Below are 11,739 nucleotides of genomic sequence, written 5' to 3'. Positions count from 1 at the left end.
CAGGCCAAATTTCAGAAAATTGCCATTTTATTTCCATCTTTATTATATGTATTCTAAAATACTATAGTTCTAATGTGCGCCTGAACTAACATAAACATCGGTACTCTCCAGGTACTCACCGCAAGCTGCCCACCCCCCAACAGAGCTGGGAATGACATCAAGGATAATGATGGTGATGATGCTGGTGGCTATGATGATAAAGATAAAGGCTCACTGAGAATTTATTACACTCCAGGCACTTTACTTTTATTATTTCTTTTCATCTCCACTACACATGCCATTTAAGAGAAAAAGAGACCAAGCTTTACAGAAGTTAAGGAACCTGACCAAGATTACACAGCTGCTGAGTGGTGAGGCAGGGGTCTGAGGACTCTAAACCTGAGCTCTTGATCACTGTTTTGTGCTGTTATTCCTCGCAGATCCCAGTGTGGAAAACACAAGAAGAGTCTAGACTAGCAGGAACTATAAAAAGCCTCTGGCAGCCCCAGGAGATTTACTGCTGGATTCAAGCCAACCTTAGGGGTCCTGCTAGCTCTTAGAGTGCCAGCTGAGTTCTGGAGAAGGAGACGAGGATTACTACGTCCTCAGAAATAAAATCTAACTCATGGGACTTCCCTGGCGGTCCAGTGGTTAAGACTGTGCATTTCCAATGCAGGGGGGATGTGGGTTCGATCCCTGGTGAAGGAGCTAAGATCCCATGTGTTGTGTAACGTGGTCAAAAAAATTTTTTAATTAAAAAATTTTTTAAAGTTAAAATCCAGCTTGTGCCCTCCTCCATAGTTTGGATTCTTAGGGGAAATCCATTCTTGGAGACTTGAAAGTTATTCATCACTATCTCAGCAGTTCTCTGAACTGATCTTAAAATTAGGATCTAAAACTTAGGAAGCCCCAAACGATAATTAGTCTTCTGATATCCAGGGTCAGGATTGAACTGAATATAGATGACAAAAGTGAAGGTGATCTAGCTCTTGGGGTCAACAGAGCCCTTGACTTCACAGAAGGGGTTGACCCTACATGACAAGAAATTTGCTAATTAATCACCTTCTCTACTGAAGGAAGTGTTCCTGAGGAGGTATGGGCACCCCAAAGACATTCCTAGCCCAAACCACCCCAGTGGCTTCACAAGTAGGTCACTGTGACTATCACATACCCCCTAAGACAGATCTTCCTCCTGGTTTGACTATTTATATTGTACCATAACCAAAACCTAATCATCCTCTTTGATTCCCCCTAGTATGGGCTGAATGTTTGTGTGCCCCCAAAATTCATACGTTGAAACCTAACCCCCAAGTGATGATATTTGGAGGTGGGGCCTTTGAGAAGTAATTAACTTTAGATGGGTCATGAGGGTGGGGCCCTCTGATGGGATTAGTGCTCTTACAAGAAAAGGAAGAGGGAAAAAAAAGGTCATGCAATTACGCTGCGAGATGGCAGCCACCTACAAGCCAAAGGAAGAGTAGGCTCCGAAAGAAAACTGTTTTTCAAGCACCTTGATCTTGGACTTCCCAGCCTCCAGAACTGCAAGAAATAATTTTCTATTGTTTAAACTATCCACTGTGGGCTTTCTTTTTTAATCTTTATTGGAGTATAATTGCTTTACAGTATTGTGTCAGTTTCTGCTGTACACAAAGTGAAAGAGCCACATGTATACGTATATCCCCATATCCCCTCCCTCTTGAGCCTCCCTCCCAAACTCCCTATCCCACCCCTTTAGGTCTTCACAAAGCATCAAGCTGATCTCCTTGTGCTCTGTAGTAGCTTCCCACTAGCCATCTATTTTACATTTGGCAGTGTGTATATGTCGATGCTACTCTCTCACTGCATCCCAGCTTCCCCTCCCCCCAGTGTCCTCAAGTCCATTCTCTACATCTATGGGCTTTTTATTAAGGCAGCTCAAGCAGACTACGGTATTCCCTTACCTTCACCACCCAACATCAGTGTCCTTTTATGGGTAAAAACATGTCTTCCTGATTCTGGTCTTTACATCCTATATTATTTCTCTAACTTTGCAACCAATCTTCCTGGGTTTTGTCCTTTACCACGGTGAGTCACCTTCCAGATTCCCACCAGAGTAACCTCCTGTAACAATGGTTCCATCTCATCACTTCCCTACTCAGTAAAAATTGGAGCCATTGAAGAATGGCTCGTAGACACCTACCGTATTACATTCACACCCCTCAGCCTGGCATTTGAGGCCCACTGAGATACAGCCTCCTACAAACCTTTTCAATATTGATTTCCAAGCACTGCCTTGTTTTGGCGCCAAACCAAACTACTGTTTCCTAGATAATATGTGTGCATTAATCACCCATGCCTTTTCTTATGCTGTTTCTTCTGCCCACCTAGGGCCAGAAAATCATGTCAATATCTGTTCCATCCTCCAAGGAGGAATTCAAAACCCACCTCTGGGATTTGGATTACTCTCACCAGAGATTCTACCTCTCTCCTGTGAATCACAGCTCTTCATCCTATATTGCCCAGGATTATAGTTATGTAAGGATATGTAAGTCATCTAAGGATAGTATCCCCAAAAATGCACTAACAACCACCTAGAGGGAGAAACAGTGTATCTCCTTTTCATGATCCTTCTTTATAGGTAATAATTAAGAATCAATTTCTTCTTCGGTGCAAAGTGGCTACTAGTCACTGCTACCACTTTGCATATAACTTTCCAGTTTCACTTTGCTTTTAAGAAGATTCCATTTGAGCGTCCGCGCCGCCAGTCCTGAATGCGTCGGCTTACGCAGGGTCGGGATTTTCTCTCCAGACTGCCTGGGCCTTTGCCTCGGACTTCGAGATGTACCACAACAGTAGCCAGAAGCGGCACTGGACTTTTGCCAGTGAGGAGCAGCTGGCGCGACTGCGGGCCGATGCCAACCGCAAATTCAAATGCAAAGCAGTGGCGAACGGCAAGATGCAGTGGGTACGGAGACGACGAGGCCATCCATCCCCGTAGTCCAGTGGCAGGTTCTTCCAAATGACCCAGTCTTTCCTGAGCCTCATGAAGAAATGACACTCTGCAAGTATTATGAGAAAAGATTATTGGAATCCTGTTCAGTGTTTAAGCCAGCAATGTCAAGGTCTGTTGTGGGCACAGCTTGTATGTATTTCAAGCGCTTTTATCTTAATAACTCAGTAATGGAATATCACCCCCGGATAATAATGCTCACTTGTGCATTTTTGGCCTGCAAAGTGGATGAATTCAATGTATCTAGTCCACAATTTGTTGGAAATCTGCGGGAGAGTCCTCTTGGACAAGAGAAGGCACTTGAACAGATTTTGGAATATGAATTACTTCTTATACAGCAACTTAATTTCCACCTTATTGTCCACAATCCTTATAGACCCTTTGAGGGCTTTCTCATTGATTTAAAGACTCACTATCCCATGTTGGAGAATCCAGAGATTTTGAGGAAAACAGCTGATGACTTTCTTAATAGAGTTGCATTGACAGATGCTCACCTTTTATACACACCTTCCCAGATTGCTCTCACTGCCATTTTACCTAGTGCATCCAGAGCAGGAATTTCTATGGAAAGTTATTTATCAGAAAGTCTGATGCTAAAAGAGAACAGAACTTGCTTGTCACAGGTATTAGATATAATGAAAAGCATGAGGAACTTAGCAAAAAAATATGAACCATCCAGACCCGAAGAAGTTGCTGTTCTGAAACAGAAGTTGGAGAGATGTCACTCTGCTGAGCTTGCACTTAACATAATTACGAAGAAGAGGAAAGGTTATGAAGATGATGATTATGTCTCAAAGAAATCCAAACAGGAGGGTAGCTTTATGTGAAATAAAACATCTTCAAAGGAGCCAGAATAGTACCTGGTAATCTTGCCCCACTATGACTAACATCAAACCAGTCTTTCTGTGGTAGCCAAATTAAAGCTGTAATTTATTTGCCTAAAAAAAAAAAAAGAGAAGATTCCATTTGAAAACACTGTTCTTCAATCTATCACTTCCCCTATACAGAGATCATTCATTAATAGCTCACAGGACAGAAGTAACTCCAAAACTATTGTGAATATAAAGTTCGTCGCAGAATAGGACCAATCCCTCTAGTGTCTTCCAGGTTTTCATGTAATAGCATAGGACATGAACAGCTTCTTTGAATTCACTCTTCATTCATTCACTCATTCATTCGGCAAATAGTTATTGAGCATCTACTATGTACCAGGCCTTGTCCTAGTGAATAAAGCACAGGCCCCATGTCTATGGGGCTTATTCTAGCAGAGGAGGTAGATACATACAGAAAAATATATACATCAGGTGCATTCAGTGCTATGAAGAAATATAAAGCAGGAACTGAGAGTAATGCAAGGAACTGTTTTGTAGATAAAATGGTCAAGGAAAGCATCTCTGATGAAGCCCCATGGCAGTGGTGACTTGACTCAAGTGAGGGAATGAGCCTCATAGGACCTAGAGGAAGAGCATTCCACGCAGAGGGACTGGTATGTGCAAAATCTATGAGATCAATGGCATGTTCGAAGGGGCAGCGTAATGGCACAGTGAGGGAGCAGGAGGATGGTAGGCAATGAGGTGAGGGGGCCAGTGAACACAGTACGTATCCTGCCCCATTCCAAGTGGGAACAGCCATCACTTATTTCAGGAAAAGGGTCTAGTATGCTCCGTCTGGTTTGAACAAGGCCAGGTGGCTGCCCACTTTAACATCTAACCTGGGTCTCCCTGCTCTGTACATTTCAAATTCCTGGCTATTGGGAATCTTCCATCTGAGTATCAATTCTCTTTATCTGTTAAATTTTTCTAGGAAGTCCAACTGGATGAATTATATTTATTTCTTGTTATACCACCCTTGGTAAATGGCTAAAACAAACAGACCCATGCTTATCTGGTCCTGTCCCAGGAAATAGGGCAAGGTAGTGGGCATAAATGTGGATTTGAAGCTAAACAAATTCAGTTCCAATCCCTTCTTTGGCACTTACTCTGAAGTTACCTGATTGTGTAAACCTCTATTTCTCCCTGTGTCAGCTACGGATGATAACAATACCTCACAAGATTGCTATGAACATTAAATGAGATAATGAATGTAACTTGCAGAGCACAATGCCTGGAATATGGACACACTTGTTAAATTGCAAGTGCCTGTGTGTGTAATTTATATTTAGAACTACTAAATTTAAAACTGAAATTATTTATCCTCTCTAAAATAAAATCAGTCAGATGGTATGCTTAATGCAACAACTTCAAAAAAAGGGGGGTTTTCTAATTTTTCCATGATTATTATTAGTATGAAGAGTTTCTTTGGGAAGGTCTCATGTAGAACACAAATGCACTAACTTTTCCATAAACATTCCATTATCTTTGGGAATTTTTTTTTTTTTTTTTTTTTTTTTTTTTGGTTATAGGTAATAAAGATCAAAAAAGCAAGGGCTTAAACAACATAAGGGATCTTTTCTCTGTGTAACACTGTCTAAAATTAGGCAGTCCAAAACTGGTACAGTGGCTCCATGATGTTATTAATCTGCCATCCTCCTTCTACCTTTCAGCTCCATCATCCTTAGTTCATGAAATCAAGTCTCATTGTTGCAAAATAGCTGCTCAGTACCAGCTATCAGGTCCAAGTTCCAGATGGGAATGAGGGTGTACAGTAGGGCAAAAGCCACTTAAGTTAATCCACCATTTAAGAAGTTTTCCTGGGATCCCCACCAAAAATTTCCATTTCTATCTCATTGGCCAGAATTTAGTCACTTCTCTTTATATGAGAGGCTAGGAAATACAGGTTTCAGCTGGTTACACTGCAGCCCTCAAGAAAATCAGGGCTCTGTTGGTAAGAAAAAAAAATGAAGGTAAACATTGGGCAGGCAACCAGCAGGTTTGGCCTCAACCTCTATACAACTGTATTTTCATATAATATATATATATATAATTTTACAATTTCATGGTTAAGAGGGTGGTCTCAAGAATGTCTACAATCCCTTAAAAAAAGATATATATTTTATGTCATTAATCAGGACATCATTTGCTTAATCCCTAAATAGAAATTACTTTAGGTGTTTCTCAAAAGACCCAAAAAAGTTACGTAATTTACTAAAATAGACTTTTCCTTATTTTCAACTTCAGTTTATTCAGATTTTCCTGTTACACACACTGAACTTCTTTTACATATAATGTACTGGATTTTTTTTTAACCCCAAGTTCATACCATATTCTAGCTTCGATTTGGTTTCACTAAAAGAGATCAACTTGTCTGGGGTAGAGGTACTGGGGAGAAGAGAGTGGATTACACACACACCCAATGTTGTAATACTTGTGGAAGAGTATAAAATCCAGAAGAATTTTAACACTTACTTCTACAGTGCTTAACTGGTTACAAACTGAATATGGCATTATGATACAAACAGAAGTGTTTTTCAATCGGTGTCGTTGGATAGCATGGTCACAGTGAAATTTCTAAAGCTGATGGACTAAAGGATGTACGTCTGAGAAAAGGAGCTAGAAACCTCATGACCAAATGATTTGTCAACCTTTGTGATGTGTTACTTGGGCACAATTCCATAGTTACACTTCAGGGAGCAGATGTACTGACCCATTAATGGGAACTTGATACAGCCGTGAAGGATGAAGTTGCCCAAACTAGTACCCCCCCTTGAAGTGGGCTCTAATGAGGGCTGAAGGCTGTTGGCCCAGGACAGACCCACCCCTGAAACCCAATCTAGGAGGTTTTCCAATTGGTACCGGTGCCAATCCATCCATTCATTCACTCGCTAGTTCATTCATTTATTATTACTTACTGCCTGGCACTGTGCTCTCTTCTAGGAGTACAGTGTGAACAAGGTAAGCCTTCCTGGAGCTTATATGGGTACCCAGTGCTGTGTCAGGTACTTAGGATGCAGGGTGTTGGGGGGAAAAGCCAATGAGGGCAGGAAGGAAAAAGGAACTTGTAAGCTGAATGATGAAGAGGTGGGCATAGGAAGACAGCGATCCTCAGGATTAAGGAGCATAGGAAGGACATTACTGTAGTTTCTTGCTAATAATTAAATTGTTCAAAAAACAGTTATCGAGGGCTTCCTAGGTGGCGCAGTGGTTAAGAATCCGCCTGCCAATGCAGGGGACACAGGTTCGATCCCTGCTCTAGGAAGATCCCACATGCCACGGAGCAACTAAGCCCATGCGCCACAACTATTGAGCCTGAGCTTTAGAGCCCGTGAGCCACAACTATTGAGCCCATGTGCTGCAACTACTGAAGCCCATGAGCCTAGAGCCCGTGCTCCACAACAAGAGAAGCCACAGCAATGAAGAGCCTACACACCACAATGAAGAGTAGCCCGCACTCAGCGCAACCAAAGAAAGTCCATACACAGCAAAAAAAGACCCAACACAGCCAATTTAATTAATTAATTAATTAATTTTAAAAAACAAAAAACAACAAAAAACGTTATTTAAAACAAAAACAAAAAAAAAACAACAACAAAAAAAAACAGTTATCAAGTGCCTACGATATACCAGGCACTGGGCTAGGTGCTAAAAATACAAATACAACAAAAGATGGTAAGATGATACTCTTTTCTCAGCTTCCGCTAAGGCACCAAAGCCAAAATCAACAAGTTGATTTTGAAGCAAAGGAGCAAAGACTCCCACATTCTGAAAAGAAAATCTAGAACACCTACATAGAAATTGCAGAGGAAGCTGCCGGAAACTGATTTGTTTTTAAGATTTTTTTTGAAATGGGGAACCAATTTTGAAGTCTTTGTTGGATTTGTTACAATATTGCTTCTGTTTTATGTTTTGGATTTTTGGCGTGAGACATGTGGGATCTTAGCTCCCCAACCAGGGATCAAGCCTGCACCCCCTGCATTGGAAGGGGGAGTCTTAACCACTGGACTGCCAGGGACGTCCCTGGAAACTGATTTTGAAGCCCTTAGTCCTTGAGGATATAAAAGGGTAGAGGCTGAAGGGGCTGAGAGAGATGGTTTCTTTGGAGAAAACTGGAGGGCTGTCCTATTTCTGAACCACCAGAAATTCACCTAGTCTGGAGGAAGAGAGGCAGGGAGGAAAGACAGGGTGAACCCCTCACCTCAAGCCAGTGAGTGTGGCTGGAGGATACTGCTCAGGAAGTGTGAAATAGGTTCCCTGGAGATTCCTGTCTGATTCCTGCCAAAGAAAGGCAGATAGTGAGAGGCTTTCCCCGGTGAAGACCCAGCCACACTAGGAGCCAACTGTATGTCCACAGACCACAGGTCTATTTTCCTGCAACTTAGCATCCTTTGTTTAAAGAGCCTGGAGAAATGCAAGGCAACACGGCAATGAGGTACTACCTCAACCCAGTCAGAATGGCCATCACCGAAAAGGCTACAAACAGTACATGCTGGAGAGGGTATGGAGAAAAAGGAACCCTCCTGCACTGTTGGCGGGAGTGTAAGTTAGTGCAGCCACTATAGAGAACAGTGTTGAGGTTCCTTAAAAACCTAAAAATAGAGCTACCATATGATCCAGCAATCCCACTCCTGGGCATATACCCAGAGAACACCATAATTCAAAAAGACACATGTACCCCAATGTCCATTGCAGCACTATTCACAATAGCCAAGACATGGAAACAACCTAAATGTCCATCGACAGAGGAATGGATAAAGATGTGGTATATATATACAGTGGACTATTTCTCAGCCATAAAAAAAAAGAATGAAATAATGCCATTTGCAGCAACATGGATGGACCTAGAGATTATCACACAAAATGAAGTCAGACAGAGAAAGACAAATATCATATGCTATCACTTATATGTGCAATCAAAAAAAAAAATACAAATGAACTTCTTTACAAAACAGAAATAGACTCACAGACGTAGAAAGCAAGTTTGTGGTTACCAAAGGGGAAGGGGTAGGGAAGGGATAGATAGGAGTTTGGGATTAACATATACATGCTAGTATATATAAAATAGGCAATCAACAAGGACCTACTACGTATATATCATAGGGAACTATACTCAGTATTTTGTAATAACCTATAAGGGAGAAGAATCTGAAAAAAGAATAGATTATAATATAGGTAACTGAATCATTGTGCTGTACACCTGAAACTAACATGACATTGTAAATTAACTACGCTTCAATAAAAAAAAAAGTAAAATAAAATAAAATAAAATAAAATAAAATAAAATACAGGAGCCTATGCAATAGGGTTTCCTGCCTGGCACAAAGAGGCCAGGTGTCAGGGGCGAGCGGGGAGGGAAGGAGAGACATCCTTTAAGGATATGCCGAATGCAAGTAACTCAGCCCAGTCCTTCCTTCTGTTCTTCCTCACTCTCAGTGACCCCCTCCAACCTGCAGGGGAAGAGGCTGCCTGTGGGGAGGAGGGAGGAGGGAAGGAATGAAGTCGGAAGTGAGAAGCTAACCTCATGGTCCACCAGCTTCAGGTTTCTCAGCTGGATGCCCCCAAGCTCCAGGAGAGAGGAACTTTTTAATGAAGTTGAAAGTCATGACTGTCACACTGGACTAAACATTCTAGTATTGAACCAAGACTATCCTGCAACTGAAAGGAACAGGAGTGTCCTGTAAAATATGGGTCCAAGATTACATTCATGGAACTGGGCCCAAAGCAAGCCTTTAAATGGTATTAAAGAGATAGTGGGAGAAAAGAATAAAGTAGCTGTCCACAGGTCCCTAGGCAGCTCTGGTCTTTCAACATAACAGTTGCACAAAGATGCCTGACACACTGACTTGCCTTCAGGAAGCACACAAAGTCTAACAGGGAAAAGAGGTATAAAGCAATTATAACCCAACATGCTAAAAATTAAAGCTATGATCATGGGGCTTATGGAATGGAGAAAGAAGGAAGAAATATGAAAGGTTTCAATTTTTTGTAGATGTTGAGATAGGGTTGTCAGACAAAATATAGGCCCTCTGGTTAAAAGTGAATTTTAGATAAACAATGAGTAAATTTTTTAGTATAAGTTATGTCCCATGCAATAATTTTACTTGCTAAATCTGGTAAGGCTATGCTCATGCGACAGAGATTGGCCCTGAGTTCCCTCTCATTGATGGAATCTGTTCTCCTCGTTGCTCTTGTCCATCCTGGACTCTGGGTTCTACACACATGCCTGTCACACCTGGACCACAACATACCTGCCACTCATCTGCTGTTATATTTATAACTACTTCACAGAGAAATTATAAGGATCCCAATGAGGTCATCTCAATATCATCTCTATGCTGTGACTTCTAAATGGTTTCTCTCCAATGCCAGCCCCTCCACCTGAACTCTGGAATTCTATCCAACTACCTACTCAATCCCTCCTCAAGGATGGATAGCAGGCAGTCAGATTCACCGTAACCCACAGAGAGATGGCAACTCCCAAATTTCTTCCCCAAACCCTTCCTTCTTGAGTCTTCTCCCGTCTCATTTTATGGTCCCCAGTTGATCAGACCAAAGACCCAGGCATCATCCTTGGATCAAGTCTCTTTCCTTATCTGCCACATCTAATCCATTGCCAAGTCCTACCTCTAAAGACAGTCCAGATCCCACACTCCGAATGATGCCCTCGGCCAAGCCTCCACCCTCTCCTCCACATCAACGGCCTCTCTCTGCCTCCCTTCTTGCTCACTCTACTCCACCCGCACCACAGCCATGGAGCCTTTTACAAACGTAAATTGGACCATGTCATTCCCCTGCCCCAAACCCTCACCCGCTTCCCAGTGCCCTTGAAGAAAATCCATACTGTCTGTCACATACCCTCAAGGTCCCGCATTCTCTCGTCATGCTCACTCCCCTCTTTTTTTCACTGCATTTCAACCCCACTGGCCTTCTCTCCACCCATCAGACAGGCCAGGGTCACCCAGACACTATCCCCTGAGTTGACACGTGATTAGCTACTTATCACTATTCGGATCTCAACTCAAGCATCTTCTCCAAGAATCCTCTCTCATGACCATTTCTAAGGCCTTCACCTGTCACTTCTCTCCTCATTCTTCTGCTCTATTTCCTTCATAACTGGTTATCACTACCTCACGTATTTGCTTCCCAAGCAGAAATCAAAATCCTTGCTGCAGTCCTAAGAGCTAACATCTATTCCCTCTCCCTCATTCCAGCAGACTTGTCATTCTGTCATAGGAGGAGGTTATTTTAGTTTGACAGGATTTGTTCTTTACAAAGCCATGCTGTTTACTACTGCTGTTATTAAAATATTTATAAAATAGTTTCATAACTATTTTCTTCCAGCCTCTTTCCAGTTATGGAGGTGGTGTTTATCAGTCTGAAGACATCTAGATTATTTTTTTCATAAACATGTGACGTTATGTTTGTTAAGGTCTTTCTCCTCCACAGAGTCTCTAAAATGGAACCAATGCTTGCTCTGTACTTTAAACAGTAAATAACCAAAACTGTGGATACATATGACTCAGGGTTTTTTCCTTACTTTAGATTCAATTTTTACCTCCAAAGTAAAACCACATAGTACTGTTTCAAATATAGATACATAAATGGACAGATAAGTTGACAGGGCTTTTTTAATGTCTCTGTCCTATAGGTTTCATTTAAAATTTACCTAACAAGTAAAAATACTCTCCTTTATATATCTCATTACTAAGATATTTAGTCCTTCAATTTTCCTTTAGGAATTTTGCTTTAGTTTTCTCATTTTACCTACTAACTTTCAGCATTCTGTATGTTTCTCCTGGTAAACTGCCCCACTTCCATTCCTGTAAGATTCTCATTTATATTCCATGTCCTAGAAAGTATTTTGCTTAGTCAATTAGTTTTCATTTTACATTCTTCTGT

At 41.5% G+C, this 11,739-nt stretch overlaps 1 protein-coding gene across 1 annotated transcript; it reads left to right on the top strand.

Annotated features, from left to right (window-relative positions):
* Positions 1-2,762: 2,762 nt before the first annotated feature.
* LOC130854252 (cyclin-H-like) lies at positions 2,763-3,795 on the top strand. Its single transcript, XM_057736977.1, has 2 exons — positions 2,763-2,923; positions 2,968-3,795. The coding sequence occupies exons 1-2, from the start codon at positions 2,798-2,800 to the stop codon at positions 3,793-3,795; spliced, it is 954 nt and encodes a 317-aa protein (XP_057592960.1). The 5' UTR covers positions 2,763-2,797.
* Positions 3,796-11,739: the final 7,944 nt, after the last annotated feature.

The sequence above is a fragment of the Hippopotamus amphibius genome, chromosome 5, assembly GCF_030028045.1.
Source record: "Hippopotamus amphibius kiboko isolate mHipAmp2 chromosome 5, mHipAmp2.hap2, whole genome shotgun sequence".
Taxonomy (NCBI): Eukaryota; Metazoa; Chordata; class Mammalia; order Artiodactyla; family Hippopotamidae; genus Hippopotamus; species Hippopotamus amphibius.
The sequence above is the reverse complement of the archived record's forward strand: the minus strand, read 5'-3'. Positions and strand labels throughout refer to the sequence as shown.